This window comes from Manis javanica, chromosome 16 (genome assembly GCF_040802235.1).
Source record: "Manis javanica isolate MJ-LG chromosome 16, MJ_LKY, whole genome shotgun sequence".
NCBI lineage: Eukaryota > Metazoa > Chordata > Mammalia > Pholidota > Manidae > Manis > Manis javanica.
This window is the reverse complement of record NC_133171.1, coordinates 20350956-20375562: the sequence shown is the minus strand read 5'-3', so window position 1 is coordinate 20375562 and position 24607 is coordinate 20350956. Positions and strand designations below refer to the sequence as shown.

At 39.7% G+C, this 24607-nt stretch overlaps 1 protein-coding gene across 9 annotated transcripts in view; it reads left to right on the top strand.

Annotated features, from left to right (window-relative positions):
* The window catches only part of CARMIL1 (capping protein regulator and myosin 1 linker 1), a 330496-nt gene that overhangs the window by 235679 nt on the left and 70210 nt on the right, over positions 1-24607 (top strand). For all 9 annotated transcript variants that reach the window (XM_073224193.1, XM_073224192.1, XM_073224191.1 and 6 more), the window contains 6 exons: positions 175-274; positions 377-431; positions 4483-4655; positions 6171-6239; positions 8978-9071; positions 20796-20894. In XM_073224193.1, the coding sequence (XP_073080294.1) occupies positions 175-274; positions 377-431; positions 4483-4655; positions 6171-6239; positions 8978-9071; positions 20796-20894 (590 nt within the window). The remainder of the gene's footprint in view (positions 1-174; positions 275-376; positions 432-4482; positions 4656-6170; positions 6240-8977; positions 9072-20795; positions 20895-24607) is intronic.

Here is a 24607-nt window from a genome sequence, read left to right as displayed (position 1 = left end):
TAGTAGAACATGAAAAGAAAACAAAAAGTTCCTTTGAAAAGAAAAGGTTGGAATCCCAGGGCCTTTAGGATGGTACAGAAAGTCATCCAACTGCCTGTCACCTTTGCTCGGTTGTGTTCCGCCTGAGAAGCTGTTATACATGTGTGTTTTGATTCTTATTCTCATTCTTTCCAGGTTTAGAATCTGACCTATCTACCTTGATAGTGTGGCTCAGTAAAAACAGATCAATACAACACCTGGCATTAGGCAAAAATTTTAATAATATGAAATCCAAGTAAGAGTTTTGAATTTATTTTATATGACAATGATGAAAATAACCAGCCTCCTGAAAGCTTTTGATTTGATCCCAATGTCCGCATCTTTAAACTCTCTTTAGAAATCTGACACCTGTGTTGGACAACTTAGTACAAATGATTCAAGATGAAGAATCAGTGAGTATTATTTTAAAAACTTTTGCCTGAAATCTTTTGTTTGTTGCAGTTTTACTAATTATTGCTACTGGGTTAATACTGATATGCTTCAGTTAATTTTTTCTATGTATACATTTTCTATTATTTTCTTTAAATGTAGTAAACATTTATGCTTTAATACAATTATAGAACGTATATAAAACTTATTCTGTACTTCATTCAACTCATCACTAATTAAAGGAAGATTGTAACTAATAGATTAAAAGAAATATAAATGGACTCTTAAGCTATCTTTTAATAAGCCTTATACTTCCTAACTTCCTAATACACTCATCTGCAAGCACGAATTCTTAGAATCTAGTTGACTTTATGACCTTATATCATGCTGAGAAACATATTGCTAATTTGAATTCCATCTAGTAACTGTGCAGAATTAGAAGGGACTAAGAAAGTTGTCTCGTCTCAAATTGCTCCTACAGCTCTAGTGATCCTTGTCTTTTCATCCCCTCTAGTTGCTCCTGGCCAAGACTTGGTTCAGAGTAAATAAATTTAACTTTAAATAGTTTCCTATTTTGTTCCCCTTTAAAATACATTAGAAAAAAGAGATTTTGTGGACAAGAAGCACTCTACCTTTGACTCATTTAATTTAAACCTGGTTTATCACACTTTATATTTTACTGATTGCTCTTTAAGATTTTATGTTTTGCTAATGTTCCTTTCCTGTCTTAGTCCTGTTTGGCCACTGAACAGATTTTATGGCTCCTAAAATTCAAATCTATTTGCATTCTTCTGTGAAGGTTCATGTTACTCATGTTTTGTGATAGCTACTTTTGTAAGTCCTGAGAGGGATTTCCTGTATTAATCACGTGAAGTTTGTCACATTTTTAAAAAATAAAATTTTCCCTTCTGAATTGGTGGCAGGAGAAAATTCTGTTGTTTGCTTCTTCAGTGTGAAGGTATGACTTCCAACCTGTGAGCCAGAAATGAAACTCATTATTATGTAATGAATTCAAGCACATGTCTTTGTCCTCCTTTCCTAATAAACCCCATATTTTGCTAGTCTTATTCTGGATTATTAAAAGTAGGGCATAAACAGAATGTAATTTACACTTTTCAGAATTTATGTTGTTTTATATATTTAATTCGACTTTATACCTCTCCGCTTTATTTGACTTTTGAATTTCCCAGTACTGGTCCAGTTTTAAATTTTAGAGAAGCAAATACTACAGAATCATATTTAATATTCATCCCCAAATATTTGTTTCTTATCATGTAGTTTAGGAATTTCATGAAAAATGTATTTCTTAATTTCATGTTTTGTTTATGATACAAGGGTCTTCAAATGCTGTTTCTATAATTTGGAAGTCTCATTTAAAGATAATTTTGGTATTTAAAACACTTAAAAGTATACTTGCAGCTGGTAAAGTTTGCTGTGAAAATGTGAATTCCATCAAGTTAAAGGTTTGAGAAATATGCCACTAATAATGTAGAGTGAAAACTTTTTGGGTTTTCATGTCACTGAATACTAGGTGGCTTTTTCAAAATGCAATTACCTTCTGTTTTTTTCTGCTTTTGAAATAGTAATATGTAAAACAATTTAAAATGATTAGGAGTTGAGTCTTGTGACTATAAAAATTCCACCAATAACTGGCACAATTGGGCTCATTTTTATTTTTTAAGGTTTTTACATCTGAAATCTTTGTTTTTGTTTTTGTTTTTTCGTTACATTCTGACCTTGTGTTTGTAGAGCTTGTTCTTTGACAGTCTGTGGAATGCTGTATCCCCCCAGTACTGCGCACTGTGCCCAGGTGGGATCCAGTGGGCTCCCGTGTCGTGTCGTCTTTGACTACAGACACTGGTTGTCAGACTGCTGGGCGCAGAGTTGTGCGATGCTAACACCGAGGGGCCAAGCTGACAGGAAATGTTATTTTGAGATATTACATACAAACCCGTCTTGTAACCGGTAGAACAGAATGTATTCCTCCTGGGAGTGCTTGTAGCAAGGAGACAAATTCTCAGATTATGCATGTTCAGCTATGAAAAGAAAGTAAGATTTCGAATAGTAATGTTACATGGAAGTGCAGTAAATCAAGAAGGGATGACCTTATACATATGCTTGCAGTTTAGGCTGTTCTGTTCTCATTAATAACTCTGTCTGTTATTTTTAAGTGTTAACTGCAGTGTATTAGAGTTTGAATATAGTACTGGAATTGTTACTTGCTAGCTTGGAGACTTGGCAGTTTTCCGGTATTAGGAAGAAGCCATAATATATCATTTTTGTAGTAGTTGAATGGAGATTATTGAAATGAAGAGGTGTGATTACAGCTTTTTATTAAAGCAACATTGCATTTGTTTCATTTAAAACGTTCACTTTTCCTGAGTCTGAACCATTCTAATTTAGTTTTGTTTTCATTTACTTGAATGTAAGATCTTAAGAAAATTCAAGCAGGCTCACTAAACCTGCCTGAGTCTAAGCATATGCAGGCTTTTTGGTTGAGGTTGTAACTGCTGGACCGTGTTTACCATGCCATTTATCTTAAAAGATTTTGATTCTATTTAATATATTACCTTTTGATTTTACTTTGGATATAGGAAGTTTAGAAAACATGGTCAAATTTGGACAATAAGGGCAGTAAATACAATCACCCAGCAAAACTATAACCAAACACATAATGTGGGTTTCTAAGACTTGAAATCATCAAAACCTTCCTGAGCCATTTGACAGATGCAGCTCGAACAGGTGTTCTTTGGAAGTCAATATGCAGTGGTTAAATGGACACAGATGAACCCCAGGCTTTGTATGTGGCCACACAGAATGCCCAGGCACCTTGAGAACCAAAATCCTATGGGCCACTGTGGAACCTGGTCACGGACAACCCTGGAAACTGCCTCCAGTATCCCCCTCCTTGTAATGTCAGAACTGCTTAAGGACTGATCCTAGAGCGTTGCTCAGTATGGCTGGGCCAGTGTGGACCACCTCAAGGAAGACATCTGATTTCCCCAGTGAGGTCTGAATTCTGACTTTAAGAGCTACGTTGATCTGAGTCCTGGAATTCTCCCCATTTCCTTAATTCAGTTATGGTCAGAAATCAAGGATTGCAAAATCGGATGCCCACAGGGCTAGGAAGGCAGTGTGAACAGGCAAAGGGAGTCTGGTGTGAGCGGGGAGTCACCCTCATTTTCCTGGTCAGATACTCTCCAGGCCAGACAAAGCCTACCTCCAGGCCGAGTGGCTTTCAGTGCCTTAAATGGGCAGTGAGTGGGTCAGTCTGGCTTCCCCCATGCAGCTGATGGTACTAAGGTCACACACATTTGGCTTTTCTTGTCTTTTCTTCATCTTTTTTTTTAATTGTAGGTATTTCTTCCAATTGGTACTTAGAAAATACAGCTAAGAGTGACAATCAGAAAGATACAGGATAAGCTAATAGAGGAGATGTTGTATAGGAATTAAGTGCACAAAGTCTAGAACCAGGCTGTCCTGTTCCCATACAGCTAATTTCTAACTGTGTGACTTTGGTTGAGTTACTCAACGTTTCTGATTCTCATTTGGGAAATGAGAATTACAGCGCCTAATAGATTATTGCCTAACTATTGGGTTACTAGGAGGATTAAATGAATAAACACATGTAAAAAGCTTATGTCAGTTATTATGTGCTGGTTTTTATTTTGCATTTGTCCTTTACTAGTATTTTAAGATGTCATTTCACTTGCACAAAAATAGAGTGAGAAGAGAGAGTGCAGCCAAACTGAAGCCCAGGAATTTCTGTGCTGTATTTTTACTAATTTCATCCTATCCTCCACTTCAAAAGACCTGGCATCTGCCCCTCCAGGTACCTTCCCATGGCTACCCTTAGAAGAGAGGTGGCCAGTAGTCAGCATTAAAATGCAGCTCTCCATGTTTGACTCCAAAGGTCCGTTTTATGTCAGCAACTTCAGGTCCCATTCGTCAGTGTCATTTAAGCAGATCTTTGAAATCGGGTGCCTACTCTTAACGATTCTCCATGAACTGGGTCACGGCGGGTGACGCCTGACTTGATGAGCCTGTGAGTGCTGCCTGTTGTCCCCCCCACAGCCCCTGCAGTCCTTGTCCCTGGCCGACTCAAAACTCAAGACTGAGGTCACCATCATCATCAATGCCCTGGGAAGCAACACCTCCCTGACCAAGGTGGACATCAGTGGGAACGGGATGGGGGACATGGGAGCACGGATGCTGGCCAAGGCGCTGCAGATCAACTCCAAGCTCAGGTGCGCGGGCGGTGCTTGGGCCCTGCGTGTGCGCGCGAGGACGGCCGGGCAGCTCTGACCGCTGGGCGCTGGAGACGTGCCGCGCGCAGGGGGCCTGAGTGTCCCAGGCCAGCTGGGAAGCAGAGGCATGTTCAAGCCTTTTATCAAAATACTGGGGGGAGTGTCCCCGAGTGTAGACACAGCGATTCCGTCCAGCTGTCGTCGTAGAGTTTCACTGCGAGGTACAGCCCGGCTGGGAAGTGCAGCCATTTCCGTGGGCGCTGAAGGCTGAGCCAGGGGCGGGGAAAGGCCGCCAGCCGGGGGTGGAGGGGTTGTGAGGCAGCGTGAAGACAGAAGGACCGACACCAGGGGCTTCCCTGTACTGGATGTGGGCCTGATGTCTTACAGGAATTCCGCGCCCACTCCTCCCGATATAAAGGCTTAAAATCAAGGGAGACGAGGTCCACAGGTTCAAAGACAAGTTCGTGCTGGGTGCTGACTCCTCTATTTAGTGGTCACCATTCATAGCGCTTCCCAAGTGTGGCTTTTCTTAAGGCCTAGCTGTTTGGTGACCACTTCCCTTAAAGACTAGCTACGTGATGACCACGTTACTATCCGTCGTCAGGGAGGTCCGGCTGCCCCCCAGCCCAGGAGGCTGGTGAGTCAAGAGTTCACTTGCGTTGCTCTTTACGGGCTCTTTTTGATGATTCCCTTGCTCTCCAGTATAAGCCAGAGCCTCAACCTTCCGTCTAAACTGCAGCCAAAAGCCAAAACCACAGCAATTCCTTTGAAGGTCAGTATGTATGTGAAGAAGGTCATTGAGATCAGGAAGGGAAAGCAGTTAGAGTTGGGGAGTGGACGTCTGGGGTCACTCAGATCAGTACAAACGATTCCATGTGTCAAGTGAATCGACAAACCCTAAAATAACCTCCGAAGTATTCATATTCTGGAGATAAAATAATACTTTTCTTCCAAAATAGATTTCCTGTTTAAAAGTAAATAGCCTCCTATTTATGGTAACTGAAGTTTTGCCAGCAAAGTGCGTGAGGTTCCTGGGATTGCTGATCACACGTATCCAGCAGTGATGAAAACAGAGGAAAATATGACAAGGTTCCCTCTCGTTCAGAATAGAAAAAGTCTCAGCACCTGAAATTCTTTATGCAGACATAGGACTGTTGAGCATCTTTTGTAAATAGCTCCAGCCTCAGACATGAATACTGACATATGTTTGGAGACTACTTGGGGAGAATATCAGAGAAATCAACCTTTAGAGTTTTCTTGCTTGTAAAACATTAGGTAACTTAATGATTAAGTTAATGTGAGTGTGTTGCTTTTAAGTATGTTTTTTTCATACTACTTGTGAATACAGTGTTGGGGTAAATGTTCATCCTTGTTTTGTTTGAAACAAAGTTGAATATTATTCCTTGCTCATTAAACAAATACCTAGACAGTGTTGCCAAAAAGAGATATTGTCAATGATGGTCATTTCCTCCATTCCTGAGTGTCTGATTATTTATGTGACTTCATTTCAAACAGGACTGTAATATGGGACAAGAACAACATTACTGCACAAGGCTTTCAAGATATAGCTGTTGCAATGGAAAAGTAAGTTTTAATCGGGACTTCTTCCTAGAAAAATACAAAAGAATCAATGGTATCTTTGTCATCTTGGGGTAAAAGAAGTAGCAATAGGTTGGGAGTCAGGAGATCTGGGTCTGAGTCTGTCGCTAGCTGGCCATGGGCCCTGGGAAGGCATTGACTTGACCTGGTGTGAGTTCCCTCATCTGAAAAACGAGGGCAGAGCTACTTGCTGTGCTGAGGACACTGCGCTGTCCTAAAGATTAACTGAGGTCCCGGGGAGGGGTCGCGTGATAGCCGCCTTGCTTCCTCCGCCTTCTGGTTCACAGCTCACTGGCTCTTTGCTTTTCTTGCCCATTATGACGACTTTAAATGCAGTGGTGAGAAGAAAGCTGATGTCCAGAAAATAAAAGTGGTATTGATGAATGGCAAGCCCAAGGCTGACTTGTCTCATTACTGTGAAAGACTTGATTATTTTAGTAACTAAAGTCTGCAATTATTATTTATTGTCAAATTTACTTTCCCAGAAAACTAAGCAAGCAGTAATAATACAAACATGGCTGGAAAAAAGTGCTGGAAATTAGGTGGTTCTGTGCTTTTCAATCCTCATACCTTATTCTAAAGGCAGAAATGATGAAAGCAGATTTAATCATTAAAAGTGAGGTTACAAAATGTAGGTGGGAAATAAGGGGCCAGTAGTATAGAGGTCGGTCCCCTGGGGGAGGGGAGGGGCACTCTTTATTTTGTGTTTTCCCAGATTTCCTAGGTGGAGGTGTCATGCCCAGCACAGTGTTGTGGTTAAAAGCCCAGATCTGGAATCAGGTATCCCCATTCAGTCCCTGGCTCTGACACTAACAAGCCCTATGATCTAGAGCAAAGCATTTCACCTCTCTGATTAATTCTTGTTTGATAAAGTGAGAAAGAGTAAATTCTCTTAAGTGCCTTCCAGTTCTAAATTCCGTGGTTCTGCTTTAGCCAGTCGGGCACCGGCTGTCAATCAGCATGGATAAGGCGTCTTGCACTACCAACCCTGGAGCCTTCAGGATTGCAGAATCCCCTATAATTACTCTGCTTGCACCTCGGGACCTTTGAATAGAAGTATTTATCGACAGATAATTGCATTTGGGTGCTAACAGCACTTACGCCACTCCCCTGCTGTTGTAGACTGCCAGCCCAGGCTGGTCTTTATAAGAAGCCAAGAGTATGTACACCCAATACTCAGCATTTCTGGATTGATGGAACAAAAAATATAACAGTTAATAAAAAAATATAACTTAATCGTATGGTATGCTGTGCTACAGCATGCCACGTGTCCAAAAACCACATTTGGTTTAAATAAACTGTGGTGTTCTATAGAATGATAAAAATGGAATTGCATGAGGAAAAGGGACATCTTCAAGGCTGCAAAAAAGATGTATTCCAGTTGGCTGGCTTCTTCTTACAGCAAACAAAATAAATTTTGCTAAAACAAAGCTATGTTAAAAAGTTACCTTTGTAGAAATGACAACCTTTTCTTTGCTTGTTGTTTTACATTAAGCCACCTTATACATTGGCCTGGATGAAGAGCATTTTTTCCATTAGGTATTACCTATCCAGATTACTGCTCTGATTAAGGTCATTGCTTATTTTCTTTATTATTTCTTCATTATCAGTACCTTATTTTAGGAACTAGTTGTTAATTAACTCTTCCAGTAGAAATCATCTTAAATATTCGTAAGGATCCCATTGTGAGGACTGCTAACCATTTTAAAGGTCTAAACAAGCCAGCAGACTGTGTGGTTCCAGTGGGCTAGGAGAATGACCCCATTGCCATCATGTGGCCCAAAAGGTCAGTCTTCCTGAGTGCCACGTTACAGAAAGACAGATGCATGCAGGGGCGAAGAGAGAAGGCATCTCAGTGCCACAGCTCGTGGTAGTGGTAGGGGAGCAGGTGTCAGTTGCTGTCCCTGCACACAGCAGTCCCGGCAGGGTTGGGGTCAAAGGCCAGAACACACGGTTCTGTGTGTTTTCCTCACACAACAATGACTCATCCTAGCTCTCTTGTCTGACCCGCTGGTCCACAGGGGTGAGGTGACTATAGATCACGTACTCCACAGTTGCTTCACTTGGTGTTGAGAATCTGGCGGGCCTGGCCGACTGAGTGCAGACTGCAGGGTCCCGCAGAGGTCGGGATGCTGAGCAGACAGAAGGCCAGCTCCCACCACCTTCTCTAAAGACAGTCGCTGGTCTTCCGCTTGTTTGTGTGAGGGAGCCGAGAACCTGAACAGACTATTTTGTGGATACTAATGTCCTTGCTTTGCAAGCAAATGTTTTGGTTTTATTTTGTATTTTTCCTCCACCAGTTTGGGTCTGGCTATCACATGTCGTTAATGTGGTGATCCAGGTACATTTGGGTTATTGGTGACTAAAACGCAAGTAGCAAGTTAATGATGGACCTTCTTTCTAACCTTTCTCTCAGTCTATCTATCCAAATCCAGTTTGAAAGTTCTGTCCTTGATGTGATTGAAAACTGACAACAGAACAATAAAACCAGATTCCTTAAAGGTACGTCAGTTTTGTAAGTCAGCATGAACTGACAGGGTTGCCAGCACATGCACACGTGGGCACTGCAGAAAGCTGATCTTCAGTCTAGGGGCTAAGACAGTCTCCTGGTTTAGAATTTTCTTAGATACCCTGGTAACAGTCTTTTTGGATTTTACGAAAGAGTGTCTACTTAAAGTAATAGGAAGTTATTTTTAAATGAACATATTATTTCCCTTTTCTAGGAACTACACGTTGAGGTTTATGCCAATTCCTATGTATGATGCTTCTCAAGCCCTAAAAACAAACCCTGAAAAAACAGAAGAGGCTCTGCAGAAGGTAATGAAGAACCAGTAGCTTGATTATACACATTTGAATTGAATTGTATTAGTAACTCTGAACATATGAACAGTACTTGATGTTTTACAAAGCTGTTTTCGCATTAGCTTGTATTCTTATGATCATGACTGGCATAATGCATGACTCGGGGAGGAATAAAATAAAGAAGACTTCAGTTTATCATGAAACTTGAATGGAATAAAATAACATTCTTACAACGTCAGCAGGCCAGAGCCTTTGCCTAGGTCACTTGCTGTTCGTCCTTTGATGTGTATGCTGATTAGCACCGCCTTTATTGCTTTCATCCTCAGCAGCCAGAACCTTCTCTCCTTTCCTCATCAAGAAATTCACGATGTTACTGAGATCTCCCTTCACCATATTTGTCTATAAATGTGTCTAAATCCACACCCATTCCCACCTCCATTCTGGCAACCTAAGAATGACGGATGCTCTCCCCTTTGAAGTCCAGCCGTCAGGGCGCCTGGCCCCACTGTTCCCTGTGCCCGTGACTTGCCCTATGAGTCATTCCTTAGCTCACCATACCTTCGTGCTTCTCTTTCTATGCTTATGGTCACCTTTCTCTCTATTTTTAGATATGCTCCAATATTTCCCATCTGAAGAATCCTTCTTCACCTTTACTGTGGTGTTACGTGAGGAATCTCTCCTCCCTCTTTGTTTTCTCACCTAGTGGTGCTACCCTCTGTCCAGCCCCCCAAGCTCCACGTTTCCGTATGTTCCATAGCCAGTCACACACCGCGGTCATGGATTCTGTAGCACAGATCTCTTCATTAGTTCCCCTTCCCTCCATTTCTATTAGAGATGCCATGATTTAAGTCAACCTCATCACCTCTCACCAGGCTTATTGCATCCTCGTGTCTGTTCCCCTTTGTGCAGTCAAAAATAGCCATCTTATTTCATGTTCAAGTTGAAAAGACTAAAGCCTTCGATCTCTCCTCCCAAATCCATCCCTTGCCAGTGGTTTTTAGGAGAAAGCCTGATCTCCTTAACTTGGCATGACATTCTTCCCAGGACATGCCTCCTGTCTGCTGCCAAATTTATCTCTAACCAACTCTTTTTTTTTTTTTTAGATAATAATTTTTTATTGAAGGGTAGTTGACACACAGTATTACATTAGTTTCAGGTGTACAACACAGTGATTGAACATTTATATACATGATAATTCTAGGTACCAGCTATCACCATACCAAGTTGTTACAATATTTTGACTATATTCCTTATGCTATACATTACATCTTGGTTACTTATTTATTTTACAATTGGAAGTGTGTACTTTTTTTTTTTTTTTTTTGTGAGGGCATCTCTCCTATTTATTGATCAAATGGTTGTTAACAACAATAAAATTCTGTATAGGGGACTCAATTCTCAATGTATAATCACTAATCCACCCCAAGCCTAATTCTCGTCAGTCTCCAATCTTCTGAAGCATAACGAACAAGTTCTTACATGCAGAACAAATTCTTACATAGTGAGTAAGTTACATGGTGAACAGTACAAGGGCAGTCATCACAGAAACTTTCAGTTTTGATCATGCATTATGAACTATAAACAGTCAGTTCAAATATGAATATTCGTTTGATTTTTATACTTGATTTATATGTGGATACCACATTTCTCTCATTATTATTATTTTTAATAAAATGCTGAAGTGGTAGGTAGATGCAAGATAAAGGTAGAAAACATAGTTTAGTGTTGTAAGAGAGCAAATGTAGATGATCAGGTGTGTGCCTGTAGACTATGTGTTAATCCGAGCTAGACAAGGGCAATAAAACATCCACGGATGCAGCAGATTTCTCTCAGAACGGGGGGGGTGGGGGGGGAGGTTCTAAGCCTCACCTCTGTTGATCCCCAATTTCTCACCAGTTGGCCCCCCTGCGACTGTGCCTGTCTTAGGTTGTTCCTCCCTTGAGGAATCTCACCCGTCTCTGGCTAACCAGTCATCTTCCGGGGCCATACAGGGAAATGTAGAGTCGGTAAGTGAGAGAGAAGCAATGTTGTTTGAAAAGGTTAGCTTTTTACTTCTTTGCAGATTTATGCCCTGTGGCTTCTATGCCCAGCATTTGTCTTCATGTATCTTTACCACTTGGAAGAATTGTGATACACAGTAAATTTGATATGAGGCACAAATTCTATTTAGGGGTTGTAATTAGGAAGGAAGAAGAAAAGCTATAGAAGTAGCAGATGGAAGAAGACATGGGAAGATTGATTGTTTCTTTGACATATCTTCTTGTAGAGTAACTTCAGCATGTATAGGTTTTAAACTACTAATTAACTTGCACACACACATTAACATAATAGGAATACAGTTACATAACCAAAGCAGACCTATAATTACCGGCCATCTTCAGTGAAACCAAGAAAACCAGTTAGGCACCTTAGGCATTTGTGAAAACTTATCTATGATATGGTGGATATTGTCCAGCTGAATTTGAACAGTCTGAGAGAAATCAGACAAATTAAAACAACCCATTCCTGTGGACTGTTCACATCCCATATGTTCTTTTAACAGTAAATATTCTGTAGTTGTAAGATTTTGGAGCGCTGCAATTTGCCTCTCGCTGTTCAGTATGATGTTGGCTATGGGTTTATCATATGTGGCCTTTATTATGTTGAGGTAGTTGCCCTCTGTGCCCATTTTGTTAAGAGTTTTTATCATGAATGGATGTTGAATTTTGTCAAATGCTTTTTCAGCATCTATGGAGATGATCATGTGGTTTTTGTCCTTCTTTTTGTTGATGTGGTGGATGATGTTGATGGATTTTTGAATGTTGTACCATCCTTGCATCCCTGAGATGAATCCCACCTGGTCACGGTTTATGATCCTCTTGATGTATTTTTGAATTCAGTTTGTTAGTATTTTGTTGAGTATTTTTGCATTTATGTTCATCAGGGATATTCATCTGTAATTTTCTTTTCTTGTGGGGTCTTTGCCTTGTTTTGGTATTAGAGTGATGCTGGCTTCATAGAATGAGTTTGGAAGTATTCCCTCCTGTTTTTGGAAAAACTTTAAGGAGAATGGGTATTATGTCTTCTCTATATGTCTGATAAAATTCAGCTGTGATTCCATCTGGCCCGGATGTTTTGTTTTTGGGTAGTTTTTTGATTATTGATTCAATTTCTTTGCTGGTAATTGGTCTGTTTAGATTTTGTTTCTTCCTTGGTCAGTCTTGGAAGGTTGTGTTTCTCTAGAAAGTTGTCCATTTCTTCTAGGTTTTCCAGCTTTTTAGTACATAGATTTTCATAGTAGTCTCTAATAATTTGTATTTCTGTGGGTTCCGTTGTGATTTTTCCTTTCTCATTTCTGATTATGTTTATGTGTGTAGATCCTCTTTTTCTCGTAATAACGCTATGTTGTTGTTTTCATTTGTCTCCATATATTGCTTTATCTCTGTTTTAATTTGGTCATTGATCTATTGATTATTTAGGAGCATGTTGTTAAGCCTCCATGTGCTTGTGAGCCTTTTTGTTTTCTTTGTACGGTTTATTTCTAGTTTTATACCTTTGTGATTTGAGAAGTTGGTTGGTAGAATTTCACTTAATAAGTCTGGCTAGAGGCTTATCTATTTTGTTTATTTTCTTGAAGAACCAGCTCTTGGTTTCATTGATTTTTTTCTATTGTTTTATTCTTCTCAATTTTATTTATTTCTTCTCTAATCTTTATTATGTCCCTCCGTCTGCTGACCTTAGGCCTCATTTGTTCTTTTTCCAATTTCGATAATTGTGACATTAGACTATTCATTTGGGATTGTTCTTCCTTCTTTAAATATGCCTGGATTGCTACATACTTTCCTTTTAGGACTGCTTTTGCTGTGTCCCACAGAAGTTGGGGCTTTGTGTTATTGTTGTCATTTGTTTCCATATGTTGCTGGATCTCCATTTTAATTTGGTCATTGATCCATTAATTATTTAGGAGTATGTTGTTAAGCCTCCATGTGTTTGTGAGCCTTTTTGCTTTCTTTGTACAGTTTATTTCTAGTTTTATACCTTTGTGGTCTGAAAAGTTGGCTGGTAGGATTTCAATCTTTTTGAATTTACTGAGGCTCTTTTTGTCACCTAGTATGTGGTCTATTCTGGAGAATGTTCCGTGTGCACTTGAGAAGAATGTGTATCCCGTTGCTTTTTGGTGTAGAGTTCTATAGATGCCTATTAGATCCATCTGTTCTAGTGTGTTGTTCAGTGCCTCTGTGTCCTTATTTATTTTCTGTCTGGTGGATCTGTCCTTTGGAGTGAGTGGTGTGTTGAAGTCTCCCAGAATGAATGTATTGCAGTCTATTTCCTCCTTTAGTTCTGTTAGTATTTGTTTCACATATGCTGGTGCTCCTGTATTGGGTGCATATATATTTATAATGGTTATATCCTCTTGTTGGACTGAGCCCTTTATCATTATGTAATGTCCTTCTTTATCTCTTGTTACTTTCTTTGTTTTGAAGTCTATTTTGTCTGATACTAGTACTGCAACACCTGCTTTTTTCTCTCTGTTGTTTGCATGAAATATCTTTCTCCATCCCTTGACTTTTACTCTGTGCATGTCTTTGGGTTTGAGGTGAGTCTCTTGTAAGCAGCATATAGATGGGTCTTGCTTTTTCATCCATTCTATTACTCTGTGTCTTTTGATTGTTGCATTCAGTCCATTTACATTTAGGGTGATTATTGAAAGATATGTACTTATTGCCATTGCAGGCTTTAGATTTGTGGTTACCAAAGGTTCAAGGTTAGCTTGTTTACTACCTTACTTTCTCACCTCACTTGCGTATTGAGCTGTTATTAACACAGTCTGATGATTATTTCTTTCCCTTCTTTTTCCTCCTCCTCCATTCTTCATCTGTTGGGTGTTTTGTTCTGTGTTCTTTCTAGGAGTGCTCCCATCTAGAGCAGTCCCTCTAAGATACCCTATAGAGGTGGTTTGTGGGAGGCAAATTCCCTCAACTTTTGCTTGTCTGGGAATTGTTTAATCCCTCCTTCATATTTAAATGATAATAGTGCTGGATATAGTATCCTTGGTTCAAGGCCCTTCTGTTTCATTGCATTAAGTATATCATGATATTCTCTTCTGGCCTGTAAGGTTTCAGTTGAGAAGTCTGATGATAGCCTGATGGGTTTTCCTTTGTAGGTGACCTTTTTACTCTCTCTGGCTGCCTTTAATACTCTGTCCCTGTCCTTGATCTTTGCCATTTTAATTATTATATGTCTTGGTGTTGTCCTTCTTGGTCCCTTGCATTGGAAGATCTGTGGTCTTCCATGGTCTGAGATACTATTTCCTTCCCCAGCTTGGGAAAATTTTCAGGAATTATTTCTTCAAAGACATTTTCTATGTCTTTTTCTCTGTCTTCTTCTTCTGGTACCCCTATAATGCGAATATTGTTCCTTTTGGATTGGTCACACTGTTGTCTTAATATTCTTTTATTCCTAGAGATCTTTTTATCTCTGTCTGCATCAGCTTCTCTGTGTTCCTTTTCTCTGATTTCTATTCCATTAACAGTCTCTTGAACTTTGTCCAGCCTCTTAAGCCTTTCTATCGATTATTTCGTTTCTGTTACCTCCCTCCGCACTTCGTCCCTTAGCTCTTGCGTATTTCTCTGCAGGTCCATCAGCATGGTTATGACTTTTTATTTTGAATTCTTTGTCATGAAGATCGGTTATTTCTATCTCACCAGGCCCTCTGTCTGAGGTTGTCTTAGTGATTTTTGACCGAACCAGATCTTCTGCCTTTTCATGGCAATAGAAGTGGTCGCAGGCAGGTGGCACGTGTGTCAGCTGGGAGAACAAAGTCCCTTCCTGCTTGTTGGTCACCTTGCTCTTCTCCACTGCCTGTGCCCTCTACCCGCACAGCAGAAGCAGCCTCTGGGATAATCTCCTGAGCTGCTGTGGGCAGGGCCACCCTCGGGCTAGCCTAGAGCACTGCAGGGGTTCACAGCCACATCGGATGTGTTCTCCTGCGAGAACAGCGCCCCTTCGTGCCTTCTGGACCTTGCTCCAGCTTCCGCTGCTTGTCCCCATTAGCTGCACACTGGGAGGAGACCCTGCGTGGTTGCTGTGGGCGGGGCTGCTCTCCGGCTGCTCTGCTGCTGTTCGGGTCAGCTGGTCTGCTTGCAGTGTCTGCCCTGGGGAACAAATACCAGGCTGCTTATCGCTGTGAGGGGCTTTGGGGCTGCTTTATTCCCCAGGGGCTTCGGGGGCCCAAAGTTCCTCAAGATTCCCAGCCTTCTGGGCTGAGTGTGCTGGGACAATTTTGTTCAGCTGTTGAGCCCTTGTCCCTTTAAGACTTTTCAAAAGCACCTGCTTTTCTCTCGTCCCAGGGGAGTCCCTATGGGGACCCGCCCGCAGTCTAGGTCTCCGACCCTACCCTCCTGATTCTCTAATGTCCAGCACACCATGCAATGTGTGTCTGTGCTCCCGGTGCAGATTTCTAGGGCTGGTTATTTAGCGTCCTGTGCTTCCTCTCTCTCCCCACTCTGACTCCTCTCCTCCCGCCAGGTAGCTGGGGTGGGGGGCGCACTCAGGTCCTGCTGGGTCATGACTTTGTATCTTACCCCCTTCATGAGATGCTGAGTTCTCGCAGATGTAGATGTAGTCTGGCTGTTGTACTTTATCTTCTGCTCTCTCTTTTAGGAATAGTTGCATTTGTTGTATTTTCAAAAATATATATGGTTTTGGGAGGAGATTTCTGCCGCCCTACTCACGCCGCCATCTTGAGCCTGCTCCAGCAATCTGTGTTTTTATAAGCTCTCCTGGTGATCTCAAAGTTTGAGAATCACTTCTGTACCACAGATGATACTCATGCCTTCCCCAGCACCGTGCATGTCTGTTGAGATTGAAACCGGGTCCGCTCATCCAGAAAGATTACTCAGAGCACCCTTCTTCTCCTAGTTAGGTGATGTAACTAGAATTTCCTGTGCTTCTCTTTCGTTGGCCTTGTGACATTGTTTTAACTTACCTGGTTCCATATTTATTTTTTCCCCAGAGCTCCATGAAGGCAGAGCCCATGTATTTTTCATCTTTTTTTATTCTCAGCAGGTAGCACAGTGCCTGGCTTGCATGCTTGGATGTTCCTTAGACATTTGTTGAATAAAAGGGAATAGGACTGTAGGGGAGAGAAAGCTATTGTGTGGCAAAAGAAATCATTCAAGATTTGGATTTAGACCAGTTTGACTAAAACTGTTCCCAGGTTTGTAACTTCAGTAAGTTACTTCATTTTTCTGAAGTTTAGTTTCTTCAGCTGTATAACAAAATAAGGATATATGATAACTGTGTTTAGCTGACAATATATGGTTCTTCCCAGGTGCCTGACACTATTTTAAATGCTTTGCATAAATTAACACCTGTAATCTTAAAAATAATCCCATGAGACAGGTTCTCTTATGTCCACATTTTAGAAAGGACAAAGGTGATAAGACACCCCAAGAACAAGGTGAGTAAGTAATTTGCCTAATGTGGCCATGAGGTTCAGATGAGAAAGTGTATGTGAAAGTTTATAAACCATAAGGCCACATAAAAATGTTTGATATCTTTATAAGGCAGTTTATAGACCATAAAGCAGCATAAAAATGTTTGATATCTTTATACTTCCTGAAGGATATTAGTTAGCTTATAACAAAAGATGTATTTTAGAGAAGCTAGATTTCTGGTTTCAGACTTGATAGGGAAAGAGTTTGGAAGTCACCACTCCCATCTCCACAATAAGAACAAAAGCTGAACTAACAGAAAATCAGTGACTCTTCTCACACCCACTCAGCCTGGAAACCGGAGAGGGAGGAATACAGAGAAACACAGTGAATCCCAGCTGAGAAGAGCTTACCAAGAATAGAATCTAATGGAGCCAGTAACTCAGAGGAATGCTTAACTGGTAATTGATGAATTACTAGAGGCCTAGAGTGGACTAGTTTAAGAGCTAAAAATCCCTAGGGACCCCGTCTTAGGGATGCCCCGACTGTTTCATGAGTCTTACCTCCAACAGCCCCACCAAGTTTTAGACTGGAGAAAAATCCCCTCGTGGTTCTGGCAAATGGAAGGGGGAATGTGACCATTCTGAAATACATCCAGAGCCTTCTCCTGTCCATAATGAAGGGAAACTACTCAACTTGAGCCTTATCTGACCTAGCAAAAGACATTTATAAAACTCTAGTCCCCTCTAGCCTTCCTGTTTCACATAAGGAAGGGGGAATAAAGGCCAAGAAATACTTCTGAAGGTCAGAGCCCAGGGACTGAGGCCAGCTTAGAAAAAACTAAAACTAAATTTGAGCTAAGATGATAGAATGCTTCCCTTCCCTAAAACCTTACCTTTAATCCACTGTTACTATACCTCAAATCCACTGTTATTACACCTCAAGTGTAATAACAGTGGATTAAAACTGAGGAAAGCTGTAAGACACTCTATTTTAAGAAAGAGTTTCTAGGGAAATCCCAAAACAGTAAGAAAGACAAAAACAAGGACATTAGAAGAAAGTAAAGCCCCTGGCATATGTAGCTGCAGCAAACATTTAACGCACCCAAGTTTCTAGCCAGATTAACAGAAATCCTCACACTAAAAGCCTGATCACCTAAGTTCCTATTACCAGATATACCATATCTAGCTTTCAACAAAAAATTGCAAGGCATGCTAAAAGGCAAGGAAAAACAGTGTGAGGGGGCAAAGGAAACATTGAAACCAGATTCAGATAGGACAGATTTTGGTTACCAGCCAGGGAATTTAAAATAACTATTGATTAATATGTTATGGACTCCAATAAGAAAGTAAAAAACATGGAAAAACAGAAAAGTAATGTAAGCCAAGGGATACTCTCGAATGAAAAAATCAAAAGGAAATGTTAGATATCAAAATACACTGTAGCAGAAATGAAAAATGTCTTTGAGCTCATCAGTAGATTGGGTACAGATGAGGAATCATTGAGCTTGAAGATATGTCATTAGAAACTTCCCAAGCTGAAATTCAAAGAAAAAAAAAAGGTTGGGGGGCTAGCCCAAACAGGATGTCCCAGAACTGTGAGACAAGCACAAAAGATTGAACATCCATATAATGGGAATACCGGAAGTAGAAGAAAGAGGAGGAACGGAAGAAATATATGAAATAATAACGGCTGAGAATTTCCCCAAATGAATGATAGGCACCAAACCCTGATCCGGGAATATCAGAGAACACCAAGTAGAATAAATACCAGAACAACTGCAGGTAAGCATGTCCCATTCAAACTACAGAAAACCAAAGGCAAAGAAAAAATCTTGAAAAGAAGCCAGAGGAAAGAAACACCTTACATACTGAGGAATAGGTTAAGAATTACATCAGACTTCTGGTCAGAAATCATGCAGGCAAGAAGAAATTGGAGTGAAATATTTAAAGTGTTGAAGGAAAAAACCTAAGCAGCGTAGAATTATGTATCTAGCAAGTTTCCTTCCAAAAGTAAAGGAGGAATAATAACATTCCAAGTTATGTTACAAGGGATGAAAAGGAGAAGTTTGGCAATGCTGTTAAAAAGTACCTGCGCTACTTGCGAAATGGTATCGCGTTATTTCAAAGTGGACTTGGATTAGTCGTATGTAAATTGCAAACCCTCGTGCAACCACTAAAATTTTTCAAGTAGCATAATGAATATATAGGGAGGAAGGAGGGAGAGTACATTCGTATACATTACTTAAAACCAGAGAAGGCAGGAAAAGAGGGGAAGATAAAAGAAGAAACAAAGAATAAATGCAGAGTATGCAGATACATCAGTTTTAACATTTGTGGTTTTTTTATGTGGAAAATTGGTGACTTTAAAGCTCATGTTTATTGTTTTTATCTATAATACTTACATATTCAAGTTTTCATTTTAACAGAACTCCATCCTTAATTTTACTCTACTAAAGAACAATATTGTGATTCTGTACTCAATATTTGTGTTTTTTTCTTAATGCAAGATTCCTTCATTAAAATACAGAATTTTGCCTCTTGGCTGCTGCTGTTTTCAGCAGTGAGGCTGGAGATGATGTCTGCCTGGCTCTAGACCGCCCCCAGGGCACTCTGCCCAGGGCTACTGGCGATCGTGATAACACCCAGTGGGCCTTCCCTTTCCATTTGACCTGAGTCGGGCCGCTCACCCTTAATCCTTGGGACGTGGGTTCTCTGTCCTCATTCTGGAGTGGTGATAGAAGGAAAGTTTACCCTGTTAATCCAAAACGAAAATACTTTCAGTGGTCTTTGTATGACTTAAACATTATGGTTCTTTCTTCCCCTCCCACTGGCTTTTAGAAATGAGCTTGGAATATTATCTTTTTCTAAAAAGTTCCCTCCAGGTTTAGTTGGTGAAGCACCATTGGTGCACCCGGGGAAAGTCTGGAAACTGTGGGCTTTGCCTGCACTGCCTGCGTACGAGCTGAGCCTCCTAATTAAACGAACTGCTCTCTGGCCCACAGCCAGGGCTAAATGGGGCTAAATGCAAAAGAACAAATAACAAAACAAAAGCATAGTGCCGGCCTGTCATATTTAAAGCAAGGATCTTTTTTTAGCAAAAATATTTTACGTTGATGGTAATGTCACCTTGGAAAGAGATGGCTCCTTGGGAAGCAGCGAGAGAAAATTAATGTAATATAATGTCATGGTATTAATGTGTTACTTTAATGATCTTTCATTTCAAGGATCTTTTCATCTTAATTTATGCTTAGTGGAAAGGCACATTTTGTTCTGCTTTATTGTTTCCAGGGATGATAGTAATTATAGCCTGTATTTTAATTGTTACTAATTGTTGTTAAGTAATACTCACTTATAACATATGGAAAATGAAAATAAAAATATAATAAATACTGAGAGCCTCACAGTTATTAGAAGTTCTTAACCAGGGAACTATATTGACAAATTAAAAGCCAAATAGTAAGTGGTATTATTTTTTTAAAAAAAGCTGATAAAATATATATGGCTCAATTACCCATCTCAAATCATTATTTTTTAAAAAAACATCTTTATAGGTATCCACTATTCCCAATAACTAACCCTTCATTTTTTATTCAATGTATATCCATTGCATGTCATCTTAAGTGCTTTCTTTCAATCTAGTTATCATTTGTACATTTGAATTTTCCATAGGAGATTGTCTATGTATAGTAAAACAGATTGTCACGCAACTTCAAGTTTTCTCATTTTCCATAGTTCTGCTAAAATTGGTCTTGCTTTTGAGAAAATGTGAAAACCTGGTGGGTTAATGAAACTAGTCTATGTCTGAGTTGTACCAATCTGTATCCTTCAAGTTTTGTGCCTGTTTTACCCTTTTTTTTCCTCCTCAAGGCATTCTGTCAGTGCTGGTGGACTGTACTACTGGAATAAGGCCAAGAGGCTCAGGGAATGCCACCCACGCTTCTTGAGGGATATTTAACTTCTGAATGTTTAGGGGCTAAAACCTCAGGAGAGAGAAAGATTGCAATTACGTGCAGGACAGTGATTAAAAGTCACTAAATGGAGTCTCTAACCCTGCAGGCAATTAAATACTTGGCTGTCTTTGTCAACAACAAGTCAATAAAAATTGCTCCTATTAACTGCAAATTAGATTTCTAACTCCGAACGCCAGCAGTGCATCAGAATGCTAGCAGTTTCCCTCTCCGATGTCTTGTGTGGTCGAGGCAGAGGTGGAATGGGTGAATTAGTGCTTGGTTTTAAGTTTGGCACCTGGTTGCTCCACTTACAGCTTTACTCTCTGCTGAGTCAAAATGTGTTCTTGAGAGATGCATGTACTTAATTTCCAGATAGAAAACTATCTGCTCCGGAATCATGAGACCAGGAAATACCTTCAAGAGCAGGCCTACCGCCTACAGCAGAGCATCGTCACCAGCACCACACAGCAGGTAGGAGGACGCCAGCCTTCTCCCAGGGCCTGCTTCTCCCTGCTCGCTCTGAACGGACGCTTGGAAGGGCAGGGGACAATAATTCATCTGAATCACTCCCAGTGGGACAATGAGAACTGGTTTCTGAAAGTGACAACAGATATAAGCAGATTTTGGGAAAAGATTAGAGGCAGGAAAATGTAGGCTAATTTGAGTGCAAAATATGCACTTTTAATTGTTAATGATTTTAAGATTTTAATTGTCAACAACTTTTTAGGATTGTCAGTAAGCTGTATTTATGTACAAATATACATAAATATATGATTTATTTGCAAATGTTAGGAACCCATGATGACAGATGAAAACCTGAGGATAATCAAATTTGCCACTAAGGAGACATTCTGTTCCTTTCTCTTTACTCCTTTCCACTTATGTAATTAGGCCACAAGTTTCCAGATTCTTCAGAATAATTAAGAATTTGTTGAATATTAATTTAACATGTAAGTGCTAATGAGAAACTGTAGTGCTTTTTACTTAATTCTTCTTTTCTTTACCCAACTTAAGAGAGGAAAAAACTACAGAAAGGAATAAAAATGTGGTCTATTTTCCTCAAAAATATCAACAAAATCAAAGATCATAAGATATTTGAGGAAAGCTGATTAAGATGTCAAGGAAACAATAAGATAAACCAAAGAACTGAGCCCAGATAATTAAAAGTACCTCAGAGGTCTTTTTAAAAAGTTGTACTTAGTAAGTCAGTGGGACATGAGGGAATATTTTAGGATTAGGCTGCTATGAAATGGAGTAGTCAGAGAACAAGAAATATTGCTTAGCAGTTGAAAACATGATAACTGTAATACAGGATTAAATAAACTGATAGAGAACAAATCAAGCTATTTCTGTGGAAGAAATATGCTTTAAAAGATGTAGTAAAACGATGAAAAATGTAAGGGAAAAAATCAGTCAAAACGGTGCATAGATTCAAAATGACCAACTGCCTTCTAATAGGAACTTCAGAATTTAAAAAGAAACATAATAGAAAAATTTAAGAAGATGTAAAAAAAACATTTCACAGGAATCTTGATGTGACCCACTGAGATTGACCCAAACGAATGGGCAAAAGACCCCCCTACCTAGACATGGCCTGGTCAGAATACCTGAATAAAGAAAAAAAAAGTTTTAAGATTTCAAGAGAGAATAAACAACAGGCTGTCTTACAAAGGAACTGGAGCCAGTTCTCAGAATCAGCCAAGTACAGAGGCGTTACCAAAGTTCCAAAGGGGATTTATTTTGGGCCAAGAATTCTGTGCCTACCCATTTTTTCAGGCAGACGTGAAGGCAGAATAAAAATATATGCAGACATAGTCTCAGAAATTTTACCCCCAATATTCCATATGGAAAAGGCTTTTTGAGGAAATTCTATAGCATAACAGAAAAATAACTAAGTCTACAATATCAGGTATCAATAAGAAACTGTAGCAGAAATGAAATCATAAAAGTACAAAAACTGAAAGAAAACTTTTCAAAATTACCACTTTGGGACAATCTGCTTTGAGCTTCAGGATTAAAGAGATAGAATTACATTTCTTTCTCTATGGGTCTGTCATCATTGTCTGTAACTGCATTTTAATGGGTTTAAAATTTTAATACCAACTTAGACAAGAAGGGAAAACCCAGTGTTAGGTAAAAACAGAAGTAAATGTTGGAAGTCTTAATGTAAAAGTAGTGAAACTAAAATCAGGAGTTAAAGAGGGAGAAAGTTGAGTGGTGGTGTAAGTGTGCTAACCTTTTCACTTTTATTTCATGGAATCGACTTCTATTTTCTATTTTTCATAAATCAAAAATACAAATATACGCTTACTGTCTAACTGTTAAAGCCACCAGAAGATTTAAATTACTCATATACAATATTACAAATATGTAAAATATAGATAACTATATAGATATGTATAGAGATTTGTGGAAAGGTGTTCAAAATGTTAATGATGATTATTTCATGTAGTATGATTAGGTAAGTTTTATTTCTCTTACACTTCACAGTGTGGCTTGAATGCTTTACAGTAAATATATATATATATATATACACACACACACACACACACACACACATATATGTATACATATGTATATATATTTGTTGAAGTATCATTGATATACAGCCTTATGTCGGTTTCAAATATACAACACAGAGGTTCAGCAGTTACCCGTATTATTCAGTCCTCACCTCCACCCCTGCTTCTACTATCTGTCATCATAGGAAGATGTTACAGAATCCCGGCTCTATTCTCCATGTTGCACTGCCATCCCCCCATGACCAGCCTCTTGCTCACATTACTTGTTTGAATCACTGTGCTCCTTCATCCCCCTCACCCTCCCCACCCGCTCATCCCAACCCCTCCCCCATGGCAACCACTAGTCACTTCTCAGCGTCTGTAAGTCTACTGCTGTTTTGTTCATTTTGTTTGCTTTGTTTTTATACTCCACAAATAAGTGAAATGATGTGGTATTTGTCTTTCTCTGCCTGACTTATTTCACTGAGCATAACAGCCTCTAGATACATCCATGTTGTTGCAAATGGCAGGACTTCTTTTTATGGCTGAAAAATACTCCATTGTCAGTATGTACCACATCTTTTTTATCCATTCATCTTTTGATGGACATGTATTGTTTATGTAAGAAAAAATAAAGCAATAAATGTTGAGAAAAAGAAAACTAATGATTATGAATATTAGTGAAATAACAGTTTTGAGAAAGAAAACATTATTTTGCCCTTACCAATGGCTGAAAAACTAACTTTTTTTCCTGCAAGGAACTAATAATATTAGCTATGTACTTTGTGACTTACTGTTAGTTCCTGGTTTTGGTGTGTAACATTAAAATCCATGCGGGCGTCAGCATCTCACGCTGAGCATTCGCCTCGGCTTCCTTTATGAGCTGCCATGATCAGTCTTCCCTTAACACAGTGTCTTTCCAACTTTGTTCCTCATTCACAGGGGATTTGCCCATCCAACCAAATGACCGCAGCGACCTTTAATGCTTATTCTTCGAAGTAAGTTCCCTCTTCCCAACCAAGAGGAAATTGTACACGGGGGGCAAATGCGGATATTTAATTCTGCCCGAGCGGCATCGTCCTGAATTATTTGAGTCATGTAGGAGGTATATTGCCATCTTTTCTTGGTAGGGATTTCATAGGACATTATAAATAGCAATTTTCGAACCAATCATTCAGTCGCTTTAGGAGAGACTTATCTCCTTCTAACTGAAGTTTCCAGAACTCTGAATACAGAAAGAATAGACTCTCTCTGACTGATGCCCCTGTCAGCTGCACAGGCAGTCATCATTCCCAGGTGGCACTGAAGGAATGAAGATGTTTGAATGAAACATCGAGGTCTCATAACTGTTCATATATTTGTTTTTGTTTCTTTCTTTGTTTAGGAAAGACCTTTATAAGACTAAACACCCCACCTCTGCTTTTAATCTCTTCTTTTCCATCTCATAAGGCCTCTTAACAGGAGTCAGCAACCTTCCGTGTAAAAAACCAGATAGTAAATATTTTAGTCTTTACAGCTTGTATGGTCTCGGGTGCAACTACTTATCTCTGCTATTGTAGATCAAAAGCAGCCGGACGATATGTACGTGAATGAACATGGCTGTTCCATTAAAACTTTATTTCTAAAAACAGGCCCAGAATTGCCTGTAGTGTGCCAAATTTATTCTTCTCACCCTTAGAGTCT